At 37.5% G+C, this 21,753-nt stretch overlaps 1 protein-coding gene across 3 annotated transcripts in view; it reads left to right on the forward strand.

Moving 5' to 3' along the window:
* The window catches only part of USP15 (ubiquitin specific peptidase 15), a 128,691-nt gene that overhangs the window by 20,391 nt on the left and 86,547 nt on the right, over positions 1-21,753 (forward strand). For all 3 annotated transcript variants that reach the window (XM_049782736.1, XM_049782737.1, XM_049782738.1), the window contains exons 2-3: positions 997-1,124; positions 17,643-17,773. In XM_049782736.1, coding sequence (XP_049638693.1) covers positions 997-1,124; positions 17,643-17,773 — 259 coding nt within the window. The remainder of the gene's footprint in view (positions 1-996; positions 1,125-17,642; positions 17,774-21,753) is intronic.

A 21,753-nucleotide genomic window follows, 5' to 3' on the forward strand; every position in this document is an offset into this window, starting at 1 on the left:
TCTTGGAGAAAAGAATGTAAGGAAATATAGAATACCTTTGTACACTTAGTTTAGAAAACATAAAACACTATACATAATGTTTGACTATCTAGGTATATTTCCTTTTTAGTTTTGGTTTTTTGGACTGTGCCCTGGGCAGGGTTTTTTTTCTTGGTGGCAATTGAGGGATTTTTTCTGATGTCCGAATTGGGCCTAGATTTTCTGCCTGCAAAAGCATCCTATCCAAAACCTGGAGCTAGCTTATGAACCTGTATGTATTTTAATCCTACATCCTTGCCTCCCTTTCACCATACTGAAATTGTTTTCATATCTTTATATTTTTAATATGCATGCCTATATCTATAAATAGTATGTATTATTCATGGTATATATGTAGCTCTTCTATAGCCATCATCTGTATATTTGTATTAATTTGTATGAATCCCTTTGCAACTTTTTAATTTAGGGGTGGTGGGAAAAATATATATAAAATAAATTTCAAAGAAGCCATTTTTTTTCTTCCTTTTATCCTGGCATATTGCATTACAGTTTTTGCTTTTATTGATTCTTCTGGTTAATAGTTGAATTTTTATTCAAAATTTTGTTGGCAAATAGTTTTTGAAAAGCTGTTTATATTAACTATTCAACTTTTTAGGAGGGGCCACACCTGGCATGCATGAGTGGGTTCGGGGAACATAATGGGTGCTGTCGATCAGACCCAGGTTAACTATGTGGAAGGCAAGAGCTCTGCCCACTGTACTATTATTGCTCTAGCCCTACTATTCAACTTTCTAAAATGTGTACATGACAGTTCTTGTTCTCAAGTTGTAGATATTTCTAGAACAAAAGAGATACTTTTATGAGTGAAAAAGGTTTTCATGTTAACACGATAATTGTCCTTAGTAATCTTTTGAAGTTGGCACACTTGTAATATAAAAATTAAATATCAGAATGGCTTTTCTGTAATCTTCTTGTATTTTTCTATACTGATTTATTTTGTCTTTTCTAATTTTTCAGGTACCTAGTTGATAGTCGCTGGTTCAAACAGTGGAAAAAATATGTTGGCTTTGACAATTGGGACAAGTACCAGATGGGAGATCAAAATGTATATCCTGGACCGATTGATAACTCTGGACTTCTCAAAGGTCATTATTTTCTTACTCCAGTCATTTTTTAAATTGTGTTATTGTTAATATATAATATAAAAATGCCACTATAAATAACCTGATAGATTAGGAATTTTTTTTGACGTAGCTCAAATTATTTTAATCATAATTATTCTGACATGATAAATATTAAATGAAGAATGTAAACTAGAAAGTTTATTTTTTCCTCTTTGGAGAACCCTTTCTTCTATTTTGAGCATTTATTCCTTTCTTCCCCCTGCCACATCTCTTAACTAATACTCTTTCAGTAAAATTATTTGCTTTGCTAATAAAAAAACTAGAAAGTACTATGTTATGTAGAGAAATGCTGTATTCTATATTGTTTATATTAATAGACAGCATATTAAATTGGGAGCACTGGTACATATATATCCTTGGATTTTTGCATTAATCTTAAGACAACCCTTGCTAACAACTAATATCTTTCATTACATTTAAAGAGAATAAAATATAAGGATGAGAATTTTGACTTTTTAAATTTTGGGGGGGCCATACTCAGCAATGCTTAGAGGTGAGTTCTGGATCTGCACTCGGGAATTACTCCTTGTAGTGCATAGTACACAATATGGGATGCCAGGGATTGTACCCAGGTTGGTCCTATGCAAGGCAACTTACAGTTCCCTCTATATGAACTTGTATGAACTAACCCTATTCATATTTGAAATAGTGATTATCAGAATATTAGATATCAGGCAACAAAGAGTAGTGATCCTGGACCTTATGAGGTGATAGGGATTGAACCCCGGCAGCCAACTGCAAGGCAAGTGCCCCACCCACTGTATTCTGTCCCTGTATTGAAAATATTAAAAAATATTTTTGTTCGATTCCTCGTTTTTTTGATTCGCACCAATGATATGGTCTTCTAAGCACCTTCAGGGGTGTTTCTTGAGTACAGAGTCAAAAGTCACCCCAGAGCTCCACTGGGTGTGGCTCTAGAGAAAGAACAATATTTTAAGTTGATCTGAGGAATAAGAATAAAGATCAGGGGCCGGAGAGATAGCATGGAGGTAAGGCGTTTGCCTTTCATGCAGAAGGTCATCGGTTCGAATCCCGGCGTCCCATATGGTCCCCCGTGCCTGCCGGGAGCAATTTCTGAGCATGGAGCCAGGAGTGGCCCCTGAGCACTGCCGGGTGTGACCCAAAAACCACAAAAAAAAAAAAAAAAAAAAAAAAAAAGAATAAAGATCAAATGAAACTAATGGTTGATAGATTTAAGCCCAGTTTTTTGTTTGTTTATTTGTTTTTGTTTTGGGGCCATACTCATTGATGCTCAGGGGTTACTCTTGGCTGTGTGCTTAGAAATCGCTCCTGGTTTGGGGGATTATATGGGACACCAGGAATTGAACCAAGGTCCATCCTGAGTGAGTAAGCTGTGTGCAAGGCAAATGCCCTACCATTGCGCTATTGTTTCGACCCCAGATTTAAGCCCAGTTTTATGAATAACAATATTAAATGTAAATAACCCAATGAGAAATAGAATTATTAGATGAAAACCAAGAACCACCTTGCATTACATAAGAGAAAACCACTTTAAATATAAAAAAAAGGGAATAAAGTTTGAAAAAGTATGTCATGTTAGAATTGTAGTACTGATCTACAGTGATATCCTTCTTTTATTAATGCGTCTGTGAATGAGTTATTACTCACATTATTAGGTCATTGTGTGAAAGGAATTCTGTATCCCAGTGAGCTTACTCTAATCTATCACATATGCCTTTTAAAATTAGAATATTCTGGACCATAAAGCCTATCTCAATAAGGTTAAATAGATTCAAATCATATGTACTGATGTGAAATGAATTAGAAATTGGTAGCAGAAAGGTAGCTAGCTAGAACATCTGCAAATGCTTGAAAACAAAGTAAAATACTTCTGTATAACCCTTGGGTTAAAGATGATCTCCAAGAGTAATTTTTAAAGGCAGCTAAATAATATATATTATAATAGTATATATAATAGCTCTTAAGACTAATTTTTTATAAATGCCTTTCAAGTCACTGACTTTGATATCACTTAAACTAAAAATAAGAGCAAATTAAACCTAAAGCAAACAGAAGGAAGAAAATGTTCAGAGCCAAGATGGAAAAACAATAAGTCAGTGAACCTTAAAACTGGTTAATTTTTAAAATATTATAATTGACAAATATGTAGATTTCTTACAAGAAAAAGGTTTGTTTTCTCATAAGAAAAAGACAAAAATATCAGGAATAAGAGCAGTCATAATACAGAAACAAAAATAATAATAAAAGGACAATATAGGACTGGAGTTGTCGCAGAATGGTAGGGCATTTGCCTTGCACATGGCCAATCTGGGATGGACCCAGGTTTGATTCCCAACATCCCATATTGTCCCCCGAGCTTGCCAGGAGTGATTTCTGAGAGCAAAGGCAGGAATAACCTCTGAGCGCTATTGGGTGTGGCCCAAAAAAGAAAAATAAAAGGACAATAAAACAATATTATAAACTTTTGACATTAAATTAGATCAAAACCACAGTTCCTTGAAAGATACAGTCCTCTAAAGCAAATTCTAGATGAATAGAATGCCCAAATAGTCCTGTATAAGTTATAGAAGTTGAATTTGTCATTTAAAACTTGACCAGTCTGGGGCCGGAGAGATAGCATGGAGGTAAGGCATTTGCCTTTCATGCAGAAGGTCATCAGTTCGAATCCCGGCATCCCATATGGTCCCCCGTGCCTGCCAGGAGCAATTTCTGAGCATGGAACCAGGAGTAACCTCTGAGCACTGCCGGGTGTGACCCAAAAACCAAAAAAAAAAAAAAAAAAAAAAAAACTTGACCAGTCTAAACATCAGAGTCGGGTATGTCACTGATGAAATTTACTAAACATTAAGGATATTGATGTCATTTTTCTACAAAATATTCCCAAAAAGGGAGTGCATGTGAGTGTGTTTCCCATTTTTCACTATGACCTGCCTGATTCATTACCTTGATACCAAAATCAAAAAAAAAAAATCTAGATCATTATTATCCTTCATGCATACTTAAGAGAATTTGGTATGGGCCCGGAGAGATAGCACAGCGCTGTTTGCCTTGCAAGCAGCCAATCCAGGATCAAAGGTGGTTGGTTCGAATCCCGGTGTCCCATATGGTCCCCCGTGCCTGCCAGGAGCTATTTCTGAGGAGACAGCCAGGAGTAACCCCTGAGCATCGCTGGGTGTGGCCCAAAAACCAAAAAAAAAAAAAAAAAAGAGAATTTGGTATATAGTATTAAGCCCAGAAATATATGAGAGATGAGAAAGGGGGTGGGGGAACAGAAGGGAAAGTAGGAAGGAGGGAAAGAGAAAGGGAGGAAAAAGGAGAAAGAATGAATGAGTAAAACAAATAGGAGGGAACTTCTACCATGTAATATTTCCCTACCATAACTTTATACCCAAATCCTAGGCAACTCTTTTTCTCTCTCTCTCTCTTTTTTTTTTTTTTTTTTTGTTTTTTGGGTCACACCCATCGGTGCTCAGGGGTTACTCCTGGCTATCTCCTGGCAGGCACGGGGGACCATATGGACTTGGGGATTCGAACCAACCACCTTTGGTCTTGGATCGGCTGCTTGCAAGGCAAACGCAGCTGTGCTATCTCTTTGGCCCCTGGCAACTCTTAATCTACTTCTCCCCTTCATGGATGTGCCTATTGTAAACTTTATCTAAATGAAGTTAAAGAGTATTAACCTTGAAAGTTCGATTTATTACTGTAAAAAATTCTAAATTTTAGCCATAGTAAATCAATCTGTACTTTGTTCCTTTTTATAGGTAAATAATTTTCCATTATATGGATATTTCACTTCTAGTTTTTCTATTCATAACATGATACTTTGGTTTCCACTGTGACTATTATAAATAATGTTACTGAGAGTACATTTTCGCGTAGATCGATATTTTTATCTTGTGGATATATGCCTTAATGTGGAGTTAACTAGGTTATTTATAACTGTTCCCCTAATTGAGAAACTGCTAGCCTATTTTCTAAAATAATTGCACATTACATTCACACCATCAGTATATACGTGTTCCAATTTCTCTACTTCTTTGTCAACACTTTGTTATTGCCTGTGATTTTGTCATATCCATCCTAGTGAATATGAGGCTGAACTGTGATTGATTTGTATTTTTCTGGTTACTAGTGGCATTAGGTATCTTACCATGTATGGTTGTAAGTATATCTTTGGAGAAATGTTCAAAGGCCTTCCTCTGGGGGAGAAAAAGTGAAATCATCACCTAATCTAAGGTCTTAAAATATTTATGCTTATAAATATTCTTCTAAGACCTTAATAGTTTGGACTATTACAATTATGTCTTTGTCAATTTTATTTCTTATTTTTTTATGTAATTTATATTGCTGTTAAATGATAGTTTCCTGTATGCAGTTATTTTTTTGTTTTAGGTTTGTTTGGTTTTTTTTTTTTTTAGGGTTTTTGTATTTGGGCCACACCTGGTGGCGTTCAGGGGTTACACCTGGCAAGCTTGGAGGACAAAATGGGATGGCAGGCAGAGATTGAATTGAACTTGGGTCAGCTGTGTGCAAGGCTAACACTACACCTATCACCAGTTTTCAGTTCCCTCTGCCAATTTATCATGATCCCCTCCTGCCCCTCTTCTTGACAAGCTTATTATGTAGAGCATTGTCTTTGGCTATTCGTTATTCCCTTACCATGTTTGTTTAACATCCTATATATAAGAGATCTTTATGTATCTGGCCCTCTCCTTCTGACTTTACAGTTTTATTCTAGTATGTGTGTATACCACAATTTCTTTACCTACTATCTGTTCTTGGATATTTAAGTTGCTTCTAGATTTTCATGATTGAATAGTGTTGCAATGAACATAGGAACATAACTGTCTTTTCAAAATTGACTTTGGGATAATTTAAAATATTTAAATGTATCATGATTAGGGGCCAGAGTGATAGTATAGTGATAGGGCATTTGCCCTGCACACAGTCGTCATCCCCTGCATCCCATATGGACTCCCAAGCCTGCCAGGAGTGATTTCTGAGCACAGAGCCAGGTGTATGTATCAATCACCCTGAGAGCTGCGGGTGTGCTCCCCTTAAAACCAAAACCAAAACCAATGTATCATGATAATTTGACTAATATTAATTTTCAATTATTATTTGTATATAGTATGAGATTAAAAATCAGTGGGGGGCTGGCAAGGTGGCACTAGAGGTAAGGTGTCTGCCTTGCAAGGAAAAGATCTCGACCGCAGGCATCCCATATGGTCCCCCCAAGCCAGGGGCAATTTCTGAGTGCTTAGCCAGGAGTAACCCCTGAGCATCAAACGGGTGTGGCCTGAAAAAACAAAAGAAAACAAAAAGATAAAAAAAAATCAGTGAAAAGTTTAAGGACTGGAAATATATCTGTATGTGTGTAATTGATTCTATACTAAAATATAAGAGGATATCAATGGAGATAGTTTTTTTTTTTTTTTTAAATACAAATGCTTCTTGAACATCTATTTGCAAAAAAAAAAGAAAAAATCCTGGGCCTGGAGAGATAGCACAGCGGTGTTTGCCTTGCAAGCAGCCAATCCAGGACCAAAGGTGGTTGGTTCGAATCCCGGTGTCCCATATGGTCCCCTGTGCCTGCCAGGAGCTATTTCTGAGCAGACAGCCAGGTGTGGGCCCCCCCCCAAAAAAAATTCTGAACTTTAAATTATATCTGGGCTATATTACACAAGATTAGCTTTAAAATAGCCATAGACCTTAATGTGAAAACAAATGTATCTTTGGGAAAAAGAAGTAGGAGAAAAGCTGTGTTATTATGTTAAGCAAATATTTAAGTTATGAAAAGTATGATGGAAGAAAAATTCGATGTATTTTATTTCAAGTGATAAAAGCTTTAAATCAGTTGCCAAATGATGAAATGATAAAGCAAGTATATGAGAAACAGATCTGCAAATCAACTTCCTGTTGTGTTGTATGCAAAATTTAAAAGTTCTTGAAAATATGTATGGAAACATAAAATCCACTGGGACTAGTGGATAAAATATTTGGACAATTGCTTCACCAAAGATCATTTTTTAAATTCATACTTAAAGCACTTAGCTTCATTAATCATTATAGTTGAAGGTTAAAACTACAATGAGTGGGGCCGGAGAGATAGCATGGAGGTAAAACGTTTGCCTTTCATGAAGAAGGTCATCAGTTCGAATCCCAGCGTCCCATATGGTCCCCCGTGCCTGCCAGGAGCAATTTCTGAGCATGGAGCCAGGAGTAACCCCTGAGCACTGCCGGGTGTGACCCAAAAACCACAAAAAAAAAAAAACAAACAAAAAAAAACTACAATGAGTAACTACTGCAGAAATATTAAAATGGTGAAAATTTTAAAGTGAAATATTAAGGGCTGGTGAGAATATGAAGTAAATAGAATATTTTTTAAATAAAATTTTAAATTGGATCAATATGAGATACACATTATGAAGATTTTTGTGATTGTTGTTCATAATGTTCAACATTCATCCCTTCATTAGTACACATTTTCTGCCACCATTATTTCCAACTTCTGCTTCCATCCTACCCACCTCCATGGCAGACATTTTTTCCTCTACTCCCTCTCTCCCTCTCTCTCTCTTCTCTCTCTCTCCCTCTCCCTCTCCTTCCCTCTCCCTTTTTTTTTTTAATTTTTTTATTTTGAATTATGAGAACAAAAGATGCAAAGAAAGAGGACAAGGTAAAGTTACAGTGGAAGGACAATCACCCATAACATAATTCTCAGAAGAAGTCCCCTTGCTGATATCTTAACTTTGAACTTTCAGCCAAAGAATGTTAAGATAAAATAAAACAGAATCCATGTGCGATTATTTTGTCCCTCGAGTCCCCAGATTCTAGCACATTATATTTCTTAACAGCACACAAGGCAATCTAAAGCCATCAAACTTACGTAACTCCTTTAACATTAGAGGCATAGTATTTTTTACATTTCCATGTACATGAATATTAGCTTAAGTTAACCTCAAATTTTAAGTGGGTGTGTTTTAAGGATTAGAGTCAAAGGAGCACAGTAAAAACGTTGTTAGAGTGGCAATTGTTGTTTGCATAGGCCCACCAAAATATGAGAGGCATGGAAAGGAATAACCTTGGCCTAAATACAAAGAGATCCTACCCCTGAAGTTTCCTGGCATAAGACCAGCTCTAGGCTTCAGGCAAGTTATCGTCCGATCCAAGACATTGTCTGTAGTGCCAACACACTTTTCACACAGTCTCTGTTGTTGGTATCATGTTTCTGTATTAAAGATTCTGGAATCTGCATGTCCTACATTGAAGTCATGATGTGGAGTGTCTTCTCGTTTCACCTCACCATGAAAGGGCAATGCAGGAAGCCCTTTCCTGTAAGCAGGTTGTTGTTGTTAAGTCTTCTCAGTGTTAAGGGAATTCTCTTTTGAGCAGGACGATGTCTGAGCAGTGGTAGGGTCTTCCGTGGTAGAGGATTGCTTCCAGGTGATGTTATAGACAAACCTTACAATTAAGGGGCAATACAGCAAGACCTGTCCAGTAAGCAGGTCATTGTTCTTGTTGTCTTCTCAGTGTTAAGGGGTGTTTCTTTTGAGTAGATAGATGTCAGAGCAGCTGTAGGGTCTTCCCTGGTACAGGAATGCCACCAGGTGATGTTATATACAACCTTGGATGTTTTGTAAATGTCTTCTGTAGATCAAGGGGTGAATGGAGAATGCCCATTCTTCTGAGGCCTGTGCCAGGTCTTTATGTCAATGTTCAGGGTGTAAGGTCTCATTGCACTACAAGATTTGTGTGTTCCCATCTCTATTAGATAAGAACCTATTGGTATGTATAGTATTTTCCCATTTTAGTGTGCCTAAGCAAACAAGAAATAAAGCCACGTGGTGCTATCAGATATATGGGGGCGTAAGAATATTTCCAACAAGACCCATGACTTGGTTCAAACATAAGTATTAAACTGAGGGATTCTTTCACATCAAATTCCATATTGAGCAGTTCACAAAGAGAAGATAAAAAACATGGGGGGGGGGAATCGTCACTGTATAAGAAAATATTCAGCAAAAGTTTATAGACGTCAGAGAAAACACCCATAAAATGTTGAAAACATATAAGTGTCTTTTTTATGCCTTTTAAAATAGTTGGGTGGGTGTTAACTCCAGGGCACCACTTTGGTCTGTGACTTAGGACTCTCCAGTACTTAAGTTAGAAAGGGTAAATGAGGAGTAATGATGATAGGAATTAAAGAAGTTAAAGAGAAATATGAACTTATGAAGGGGTATGCAAAAGGGCAGAGTACAAAATGGACATTCTGCATACATAAAAACATAATTCAATGATAGTGAGTACTATTAATGTTTCTTGTGTGAGTACTATTAATGTTTCTTGTGCGCGCGGGGGCTATTGCCCCCGAGCGATTCTGAAAATATAGACTGGACAGAGATTACCAGTGACTTCAAGAAGCTGGGAGGCCAGAAGTTCAGAGCCCCACCCAGACCCTCCATAAGGAGCTGAATGGATAATGGGGGAAGGCCTAGGGTACCTTCAAGCTCCACCAAGGGACCCAACTCACTGGCTTGCCCAGGCATGTGGCCCGGGAAAGCCCTGGAGATCTGGAGCAAGGCTGTAGAGGGGTGCTGGGGTTACCCAAGTCCTGCACCCCCACTAGGCCTGGTCAAGCAGACCTCCGGCATGGCGGGGGCCTTCCAAACCTCCTCCTGCTAGACTCCCAGCTCCAAGAAAGGAGAGCCCCTCTCCCTTTTTGACACCGTGGTTTGCACTATTGTTAATGAAGGGGTACCGTGGATATCACTTTATCCTCTTTCAGCACCCTAGTTTTGTTCAAAGTGATCAGTTCCAACATCATTGTCATAGGAATCCTTCTCCACCGTAACTGCAATTCCCGCTCTTTGTCCTAAGCTTACTGCCATGGACTAGTCCTCTTGGCCCTTATCTCTATTATCTCTGGATATTATTACCATACTCTTCTTTTTCATCTTTTTTTTGTTGTTGTTTTGTTTTTGGTTTTTGGGCCACACATACCCGGCAGCATTCAGGGGTTACTCCTGGCTTTATGCTCAGAAATTGCTCCAGGCAGGCTTGGGGGACCATATGGGATGCTGGATTTTGAACCACCTTCTGCATGCAAGGCAAATGCCTTACCTCCATGCTATTTCTCTGGCCCCTCTTTTATTTTTCTTATATCTCAAAAATGAGTGAGATTATTCTATGTCTTTTTCTCTCCCTCTGACTTATTTCACTCAGCATAATATCCATCATGTATAAGCACTTTTTATTCAGTTTTCCTAACAGCTGCATAGTATTCCATTGTGTAAATGTATCACAGTTTCTTTAGCTACTTCTCAGTTCTTGGGCATTTGGGTTGTTTCCAGATTCTGGCTATTATAAAGAGGGATGTGAACAGAAGGCTTTTCTGCATGCTGTTTTTTTTTTTTTTTTGGGTTCCTAGAGTATATCTTTAGATCAAATGGAAGCCCAATTTCTAGTTTTTTGAGGAGTATCCATATTATTTTCCAAAAAGGCTGGACTAGTCATTTCCACCAGCAGATGAGAGTCGCTTTCTTCCTGCATCTGCGCCTGCACAGTTCTCTTTGTGATGTGTACTAATCTCTGTGGTGTGAGATATCTAATTGTTTTTGATTTGCATCTCCCTGATGATTAGTGATGTGGAACATATTTTTCATGTACCTTTTGACCATCTGTATTTCTTCTTTTAGGAAATATTTGTTCATTTCTTCTCCCTACTTTTGGCTGGGATTAGATGTTTCTTTCTTGCTAAATTCTATCAGTGCCTTATATATCTGAGATGTTAACCCTTATCTGATGGGTGTTAGGTGAATAGTTTCTCCCATTCTCTGGATAGTCTTTGCATCCTAGTCACCTTGCCTTTTAAGTGAAAAGGCTTTTTTGTAGTTTAATGTAGTCCCATTTGCTTATCTTTGCTTCCACTTGGTTGGCCAATGGTATTTCATCCTTAAAAATGCCTTTACCAGTATCATCGAGTATTTTTCCTATGTTTTTCTCTGTACCTTATAGTTTCAGGTCTGATATCAAGGTCTTTAATCCATTTTGATTTGACGTTTGTGATGATGAAGTCAAGTCTTGAGTTAACATTTTTTGCATATAGTTGATCAGTTTTCCCAGCATCACTTGTTAAGAGGCATTCCTTGCTCCCCTCTATTTTTCTTGCCCCTTTATCAAAGATGTATTATTGTTTCTTTATCTATTCATCTATTCTCAGGCACTTGGGTTGTTTCTAGATTCTGGCTATAGTTAAGAGTACTACAATGAACATAGGAGTGCAAAGGGCTTTTCTGCATTTTTGTATTATGCTTTTGGGTCCCTGGGGTTATATATTACTTGAAGTATTGCTGAGTCATATGGAAGCTCAATTTCTAGTTTTTTGAGGCATCTCCATATTGTTTTCCAAAAAAGGCTGGACCAATTGATATTCCCACCAGCAGTGAAGAAAAGTTCCTTTCTTTCTGCATTTGTGCAAGAACTGGTTGTTCTAGTTCTTTTTGATATGTGGTGTGGGCTGAAATCTCATTGTTTTGATTTGCATGTCCTTGATGATTAGTGGTGTAAAACATTTTTTTATATACCTTTGGCCATCTGTATTTCTTTTTTGAGGAACTTTCTGTTTATTTTCTTCCCCATTTTATTATGGGGTTGGATGATATCTTTCTTGCTAAGCTCTACCAGTGCCTTATATATTTTAGATATTAGCAGATGGGTATTGGGTGACCAATTTCTTCATTCTGTGGGCAGTCTTTGTATATTGGTCACTGTTTCCTTTAAGATGCAGAAGCTTCTGAATTTAATGTTCCATTTTTTGATCATTACTTCTACTTGCTTGTTCACTGGTTTTTCACTGTTAGCTTCATTGTCATTGAGAGTTCTGCCTACATTTTTCTCTGTATAGTTTATAGATTTAAGTCTGATATCAGGGTCTTATTTGACCTTTGTGCATGATGTTAGATGTTTTAAGTTTATTGTTTGTTTTTGCTAGTTTACTAGTTTTCCCAACACAACTTGCTGAAGAGCTATTCCTTGCTCCACTTTACATTTCTTGCTCCCTTATTGAAGACTATTCATATGCTTGACATTCTCTCAGGATATTCAACTCCATTACATTGATCTCGGAATCTGTTTTTATTCTGATACTTTGCTGTTTAAGTACTACCTCTTTTAGTAGGGTTTGAAGTTGGGGAAGGTGATGCCTCCCATCTTCTTTCCCCAAGATTGCCTTAGCTTTACATGGAGCTTTATTGTTCCATATGAATTTCAATAGTGTTAATCTATTTTTTTTAAATGTCATGGGTATCCTTATAGCGACTGCATTGATCCTGTTAAATGTTTTGAGTTGTATTGTCATTCTTATGATTATATTATGATTATGTATTGCCATTCCAATCCATGAGTAGGGAAAGTGTTTAAATTTTCTCACCTATCTCTTGAAGTAGTGTTTTTTTTTTTGTTTTTTTTTTTTTTGTATATTTGTTTTTGTAAGCCTCACCTCTTTAGTCAGGCTGATTCCAAGGTACTTTGATTTTCTGTGACAGGATTATGAAGAGAATTGCTTTTTTAATATCTTTTTTATTTGTATATAGAAAAGCCATGGGCTTTTTGCATACTAATTTCATAGCCTGCCAATTTATTATACAAATCTTGTTTCTAGAAGCTTTTTCAGAGTTTTAAGGATTTTCTAAACATAGTATCATGTCATCTACAGATAGTGAGATTTCTTTCTTTTGTATCTAGAATCTTCTAGTCTCTTTTTCTTGCCTAATTGCTATGACAATATAGTACTCCCAGTACTATATTGAATAGATTGGTGAGAGTGAAAAGGTTTTTAGCTTTTCTCTCATTGAGTATAACGTTAGGTCTGAGATTTTGGTGAATGGCTTTTACTGTACTGAGGTAAGTTCCTTTAGTTCCCATTCTGTTGAGAGTTTTTGTCATGAATAAGTGCTGAGTCTATCAGATGCTTTTTCTGCATTTTTTTCTGTTTAAAGGAGGGAGGAAGGAAGGAAGGAAGGAAGGAAGGAAGGAAGGAAGGAAGGAAGGAAGGAAGGAAGGAAGGAAGGAAGGAAGGAAGGAAGGAAGGAAGGAAGGAGGAAGGAAGGGAGTCTTTGCATTTATTGATATGATCATATGATTTTTTTGATATGATGTAATGTAGATTGATTTGCATATAAGTCATCTTTGCCTTCCCAGGATGAATCCTACTGGGTCATGATGTATGACCTTCTTGATGAATTTTTGGATTCTATTTGTATAGTATTTTGTTGAAGATCTTTGTATCTTTGTTCATCAAGGATATTAGCCTATAATTTTCTCTGTCTCACTGTCTCTGTCTCTTTCTCTTTTAGTTGGTATCTCTGCTTTTTTATCTGTGACGTTTCTTCATTTCCTGGAGGAGCATGAAAAGGATTGACAATAGGTCCTCTTTAAAAGCTTGAAAGAACTCAGTAGTGAATCCATCTTAGCATGAGCTTTTATTTTTTTGGAAGACTTTTGATTATTATTTCAATTAACTCAATAGTGATAGATCCGTTCAAGTATTCTTGGTTCAGCCATGGGTATTTGTAGGAGTCTAAGAATTGTATCCATTTTTTTCTAGATTCTCGTTTCTTGTCATAAAGGTTATTAAAGTGGTCTCATAATCCTTTGGATTTCTGCAGTGTCGTAATATCTTTCTTTTCATATTCAGTTTGTTTGGATTCTCAATTTCACTTTCTTTGTGAGCCTTGCTAATGGTTGATTGATCTTGTTAATTTTTTTTTAAAGAACCAGCTTGTGATTTTATTGATCTTTTGGATTGTGTGTGTGTGATTCCAGCTCATTAATTTCTGCTCTTTTATTATTTCCATCCTTCCTGGTTTTGGCTTATTTTCTTGTTCCTTCTCTTATTTCTCAAGCTGTACAGTCAATATCTATGTGGGCCCCTTTTTTCTTCTTGACGAATGCTTGCAAAGCTATAAACTTTACCTTTAAAACTGCTTTTGCTCTGTCCCATGAGTTCTGATAGCTTGTTCTCATTCTTATTTCTTTTCAGAAACTTTTGAGTTCCTCTTTGATTTTTCTGTCTGACCAACTCGTTTAATGGTGAGCTGTTTAGATTTATTTCTCCCTTTCCATTTGTGGTTATCTTCTATTTTCAGTGCATCATGATATGAGAAAATAGTAGATACTGTTTGTATGCTTTTGTTTTTATGGAGTAATATTTTTTAGCCCAATACGTGGTATGTCTTATAGAATGTCTTATGTGCATGGAAAGAAAATGTATTCATATTTTGGGGATGACAAACCCTATGTATATCTTCTAAACACTTTTTTATCCATCTCTTCCTTCAAGGATAGTACTTCCTTGCTGAATTTTAGTCTAATTATCAAGAGGCCACAGCTGTGTTGAAGTTTGAAGCTGCTATTGTGCTGCCATCAATGTCTTCAAGTTTCTTAGTTGCTTTTTTTAAGTATCTTGTTGATACCTTTTTAGATTAATACATGTTTAGGAGTTCTTCCTGATCTATCTATCTGTCTGTCTGTCTGTCTGATCTACTACTCAGTGTGTGTGCACTGAATCAAACGCTCATAGTCTCTAGTCCCCAAGTCAAAGCTGAGCTGAAGAGGTAGGCGGCTGAACTGAACTGTATGCAACTGAACTATTTAGCCCACATTATTCTGCAGTTTGTATGAGACCGACAGCAGTGATGATATCTGCAAACCCAGTGATGATGACAATGTCTATGCTGATACCCTCACATCAGATACAGCTGAAGCTCTGTTTGTACATACAGATGAGGACCAGGTTGGAGCCGGTTTTGAGGGATTTTAACCTTTGTGATTTAGCGTGATCACCTGTTAAGCTATGGTTTTCTGCACTTTATTTAAAGTTTTATAGTTTTTGTCATTAATTTACAGTTTTCTTTAGCAATAAATCTTGAAAAACATTTAACCTACTGATTTCTCAATTATTGTAGTTGTTTCAGGTATATATTTTTATTTTTGAAATTTACCAGTGGCTGCTGCATTTTCCACCTTGGCTTATACTCAAGTCATTAAGTTTCCCAGTTTTTAGGGTAATATTAGGTGTGCTGGCTTATACTCGAGTATAAACAATACACTTCTTTTGATCATTAGGAAATGATCCTTTTTGTCTCTTATAACCATTGTAAATCTGAAGTCTGTGTTGTCTGATATTAAAATGCCATTTCCAGCCCTTTTGATGGTGTTACTTGCTTGAAGAATTGTCTTCCAGCCTTTGACTTAGAGCCAAAGTATTTGTTCTATTTAAATTTGTTTCCTGCTAGAATGTTGGATCAATTTCCTAATCCATCCTGCCACTCTATCTCTTAATTGGTGCAATAAGCCCATTGACATTGAGAAAGATTATTGTCATGGAGTTTTGTGCCATCATTTTGTAAGATTTTGGTGTGCTTGTGGAATTCATCTTGTCTTAAAGTAGACCCTTTAGTCCTTCTAGTAAAAATGGTATTGAGTCTAGGAAATTCCTAAGCTGTTATTTACCTGTGAGTTGTGTACTATTTTTTTCAAACCTGAATGAGAGTTTCCTAGGTGAAAAATTCTTGGTGAGGTTTAAGTTTCATGTAGTCTTTTTATTTTATTGTAATATATTCCATCTTGGTTTTGAATTCAGGGGGTCTCATTTGGTAAACATTAAGGACCCTCCGTTGTATGTAATTTCTCTCTTTGACCTTGCTGCTTTCAGTATTCTATCTCTATGGTTTCCTTCATTTTGATCAGGATGTGTCTTAGAGTCTTTATTTGGTTTTCTTCTAGCTGAAATCCTTGGGGCCAACATGATACGAGTGCATGCTCTCTTTCTCAGATCTGGGAGCTAAGCTTTAAATACTGAAATTAATTAAATTAAAAATTAATACCAAGTTTACACCTGATATTAGAATTTATACTTTTCCTATTTCTGCTTCATGTTTTCTGAATATTTAGTATATATTACTATAGATTGATCCTACATGGAATAAATTTCTTTCTGTTCCTTAGCATTCTTCCTATTTTTTTTTCTTCTTCTATTTCTGCTTTTTGATTTATTTTGTTACATTGAATTAAGAATACTTTGCTGGCTGGAGCGATAGCACAGTGGTAAGGTGTTTGTCTTGCACACAGCCAATCAAGGACAGACCTTGGTTCGATCCCTGGCGTCCCATATGGTCTCCCGAGCCAGGAGCGATTTCTGAGCACATAGCCAGAAGTAACCCCTGAGCGTCACAGGGTGTTGTCCAAAAAAGCATAAAAAAAGAATACTTTGGGACTGGCTGAAGTGGTAGTGTAACCGATAGGTTGCTTGATTTGCCAGAAGTAATTCCTGACAGCAGAGCCAGGAGTAAGCCATGAGCACAGCCAGGTATAGGTATAGCCCAAACTTCTCCCCTGCGCCCACAAAAAAAAATGATCATTTGGGATCAGAGGTCTTAGCTTAGAGGTAGAGTGTATGTACTTTGTGTTAAGGCCCTGAATTGCTTTTCAGGCCACCCCCTCCCCACAAAAAGAATAGTGTCTTCTCATTGTAATGCTACCAAGAACAGGTTTGGTTGGGTGATTAAAAGAAAACATAGGTTTGGTCCTCAGATTCCCCTGTAAAGTAATATTGACTCAATGGGAAAATCTCCTTTATATGTTTTATGTAACTCAGTGAAATGAAATTCAAGTAAAGAAGTGAGTCTCACAGTAGTTAGATAATTATGTCAAGATATTGTTTCTAGTTCTCTTCCCATACTTACATTAAGTATTTGAGTTGAATCATAGTTTGAAAATGAATCCTTGAATTATAACATCTTATTTTTGTTTGTTTTTTTTCGGGCCACACCCATTTGATGCTCAAGGGCTACTCCTGGCTACGCGCTCAGAAATTGCCCCTGGCTTAGGGGGACCATATGAACGCTGGGGGATCAAACCGTGGTCCTTTCCTTGGCCAGTGCTTGCAAGGCAGACACCTTACCTCTAGCACCACATCGCTGGCCCTGAATTATAACATCTTAATAATCATTTTCCTTGAAATCTTTTTATGTCAAAGAAGGTAGTCTCAATTTTTTTTTCTTCTTTTTTTTTTTTTTTTTTTGTTTTTGAGCCACACCCGGTGACGCTCAGGGGTTACTCCTGGCTATGCGCTCAGAAGTTGCTCCTGGCTTGGGGGACCATATGGGAAAACCGGGGGATTGAACCACGGTCCATCCAAGGCTAGCGCAGGCAAGGCAGGCACCTTACCTCTAGTGCCACCGCCCGGCCCCCATGTAGTCTCAATTTTTAAAAGACGACTAAAGAAAAATTTTATTTAAAATATTCTTAGCACACATTGAAACATTTTAAGTGCATTTATTTTGAAATGTGTAGATTCAAATGTAATCCTCTTTAGAGTGATCTTCAGCTTGTTTTAAATAAATTGGTCTTTATGAGTTAAAATAATTTGAAACATCTAAAACTAGAGTATTTAAAGACATGTTCCATTTATTCCATTTATTTTCCTTTTCATAGATGGTGATGCCCAGTCACTTAAGGAACATCTTATTGATGAATTGGATTACATATTATTACCAACCGAGGGCTGGAACAAGCTTGTCAGCTGGTACACATTGATGGACGGTCAAGAACCAATAGCACGAAAGGTACATATTTAAGAAGAAATAAAAATGCTTTTCTTGAATTGTTCATGTTTTATTATTCTGTGACTTGTAAAGACTTGATAGTCACTTTTCTTGGAGAGCGAGTTTGGAAAAAGCTGAGGGGATGGAAACATACGTCCTGCATGTAGTCATTAAAATCTTGCCCACATCACCAGGCCCCAGTACCTATTGGCCTGAGAAGCGTTACATCCCCAGACATAACCACATGGCCAACTTAAGTATCATTAAGAGGTGAATCCTAGGAGTGACCCCAGGTCCTACTCCAAAAATGATCTTGGAGAAGACTGTGTAATAATATTGATATTTTGTTGTATAAGGTTTCCTGTATGCTAGACACCATTACATATTAACTAACCCTCATAGAAATCTTGTGTGTGTGTGTGTGTGTGTGTGTGTCTGTGTGTGTATGTGTGTGTGTGTGTGTGTATTTATTTTTTTGAGTCTTTAAAATTTTGGGGTAAATATTGCCATTTCATTTTATAGACTAGAGCATGAAAATTGAGGTAGACAGGCTTGGGGAACCATGTGGGATGCCCAGATTCAAACCACTGTTTGGCTGCATGCAAGGCAAATGCCCTACCGCTGTGCTATCTTTCCGGTCCCAAATAACCTAATTTTGTGGGGGTGGTCACACCCGGCAGCGCTGAGGGGTTTCTGCTGGCTCTACACTCAGAAATCGCTCCTGTCAGGCTCAGGAGATCATATGGGATGCCGGGATTCGAACCACCATTCTTCTGCATTGCAAGGCAAATGCCTTACCTCCATGCTATCTCTCTGGCCTCATAATAACCTAATTTTTAAAGTACATTTTTAAAACTAGAATATTTTCAAATGTATTAAACCATGTTATTTTAATCCTAATTTGCTTTTTTAAAAATGTTCTTATACAATTTTAGCTTAGTAAACAAATTAACTTCATTGGTTTCACTTTTGGGAAGGGGTCTGTTTTTATTTATTTTTTTTATTTTTTTATTTTTTTGGTTTTTGGGCTGCACCCAGTGACACTCAGGTTATTCTTGGCTATGCGCTCAGAAATTGCTTCTGACTTGGGGGAGCATATGGGACGCTGGGGGATCAAAATACAGTCTGTCCTAGGCTAGTGCAGGCAAGGCAGACGCCTTACCGCTGTGCCACTGCTCTGGCCCCTGTTTTGAATTTTCTTGACTGTTGAATCAGATAGTAAATTTAAGTAAAAAAAAAAGTGGGGATCATACATTTCATTCAGATAGAAAGAAAAAACCCTTACGAAGTATTTTAGGAAACTATGCATTTATTTTGAATAAAGTAGTTTTGATTTTTACTGAATTTGTAATTTTTCTTTGTTTGGGTTTTTTTTTTGGGGGGGTGGGGTCACACCCGGCAATGCTCAGGAGTTACTCCTGGCTTTGTGCTCAGAAATAACTCCTAGCAGTCTCGGGGTACCATATGGGATGCTAGGATTCAAACCACCATCTGTTTTGGATTCACTTGTTGCAAGGCAAACATCCTACTGCTGTGCTATCGTTCTGGTCCCTAATTTGTATCTTTTTTTTTTTTTTTTGGTTTTTGGTTTTTGGGCCACACCCGGCGGTGCTCAGGGGTTACTCCTGGCTGTCTGCTCAGAAATAGCTCCTGGCAGGCACAGGGGACCATATGGGACACTGGGATTCGAACTAACCACCTTTGGTCCTGGATCGGCTGCTTGCAAGGCAAATGTCACTGTGCTATCTCTCTGGGCCCTAATTTGTATTTCTAAACTAAAGTGTAGGAATAAAATTTAATGGCCAGAATATGCTGCTAATGCCTTTTAGGTCTGTGGCACCACATAATAAGTCCTCCAAGCACCTTCATGTTTCCTCCTGAGCACATAGCACCATGTGTAATCCCAGAGGACTGCTGGGTATGACTCAACCGATGCCCACATCCATAATAATACTTTTGTTAAAAGTATCTTTATTCAAAATCAAATCAGGCCTAGGAATTCACATTTTATTGTGCCCCATATGATTGGTGCCTTTAGAACTCACTTTAAAATTGACAAGCAATTCCACTTCTTGGCATCTACTCCAAGAGCTCAGAATGCGATTACAAAACCCTTTCTGCACTCCTGTATTCATAGCAGCACAGATCACATTCATCAAGATTTGTAAATAATCTAAGTGCCCAAGAACAGATGGGTGGGTGGTTAAGGAAAGTAGTATATACACATAGTGACTACAGCTCAGATTTTTTTTTTAAGGTAAGATTATGTAGTTCACTGCTTACTGGATAGAATGAGAAGACATCTTTTGCATGAAGTCCATCTGAGGGAATAGGGAAAATACAGAGTGATCTCTTTCATATGTGGAATTTAAAGATGCAGTAACAAATGACTAATAGTAATTAAATCCTGCGTGTCTGTTTCACAGAGCTAAGTTTGCCAAGGGAGTGGCAGGGACTGGTTTGAAGTGGATATCTTGGGAGATGCTGACATTGGTTGAGGTGTGGTTTTGGAACATCATATGTCTGAAAATATTGCCGGTAGTATTATAGATTATAGAACCTAAGTAAAAGTTGGGGGGGAAAGCAGACTATTTAAATCCCAAACTTTGGGCCTGTTTGACAGCACAGTGGGCAGAGCATTTGCCTTGGCACACGGCTGATCCAAGTTTGATCTCCAAGTCTGCCAGGAGTAAACCCTGAGCATGACTGGGTGTGGGCCCCCCAAAACGAATAATACCCAAAATTTGAATTTTTATATCATGTGCTTGCCTTAAGTAATCTAGAATTGTGGCCAATGAGAGGATAATAGAGAAAGTGTTTACATTATATGTGCTAGACCTAGCTTCCTGGTACCACAAATGAAATTCCACAAGCATTACTTAGGCAGTGATGGCGAACCTATGGCACGAGTACCAGCTGTGGCACGTCATGGCCTTGCAGATGGCACACAGGAAGGTCCAAAATTTAGATATGCGGCATGGCCTGGCAGCTCACCTGGCAACAGGGCTGGACTGGCCATTGGGAGGACTGGGCATTCTTTGGTTTTGTGTGGCAGTTTGGGCACTCGGCTCAAAAAGGTTAGCCATCACTGACCTAGAATAATTCCTAAATGCAGAGCCAACATTAAGTCCTGAGCATAGCTGGGAGGGCCTAAAAAAAAAAAAAGAAAAAATAATCTGAAAATAGTGATATCTCTAGGTGCGATGCAGAAAAAAGACTTAATAGCGTCCTTGACACAAATTATTTCTAAAATGTTCATTATAGTGTTGGAGATTCTGTCTAATGGAAAAAACAGTATAGGTGAATAGAAAGGAAATATGTGAAATCAAAGTCCAAAAGAAAATGGATATAAGGAGCAGACTTATAAGAAATCAGATATTAGAGTATGAGGCAAAAATATTTTTTTGTGGTACCTGGGATCAAAATCCAGAGCCTCCACATGTAAGGCAAGTACCCAAATTCTGAACTACATACCTAGTCCAGGAGACAGAAACTGAATTATTCTGTGTGGGGGTATGTGTTAAGAAAAAGGAATCAGAAAGAACAAAACTAATAACAAGTAGAAAGCTAAACTGAACAATATTATGAAAAAAATAAGTAATGTGTAGGTAAAATACTAAACAAAATCAAAGAATTTATAAACTAAGTGATGTCTAGAAACTATAGACAGACTAAAGCTGAAAGACCAAAGAATGGAAAATTTAGAGAAAGATTAAGGGACAAATGATATAATTTGACTAAATTTATCATTTAAGTGGATATAATTTATTTTTATGGGATAGAAAAGAATGAGCCTGGGGGTTGAACAAATACTTGAGAACCTTCCAAAATGGATGCAAAGTATGCATTGTTTTGTTTTGTTTTGGCCACATCTTGTGGCACTCAGGGATTATTTCTGGTTCTGTGCTGGCGGGCTTGGGGGAACCATATGGGATGCCGGGAATTAAACTTGGATTTGTCTTAGGTTGGTGGCATGCCTTATTGCTGTGCTCTCTCTCCAG

This window comes from Suncus etruscus, chromosome 11 (genome assembly GCF_024139225.1).
Source record: "Suncus etruscus isolate mSunEtr1 chromosome 11, mSunEtr1.pri.cur, whole genome shotgun sequence".
Lineage (NCBI taxonomy): Eukaryota > Metazoa > Chordata > Mammalia > Eulipotyphla > Soricidae > Suncus > Suncus etruscus.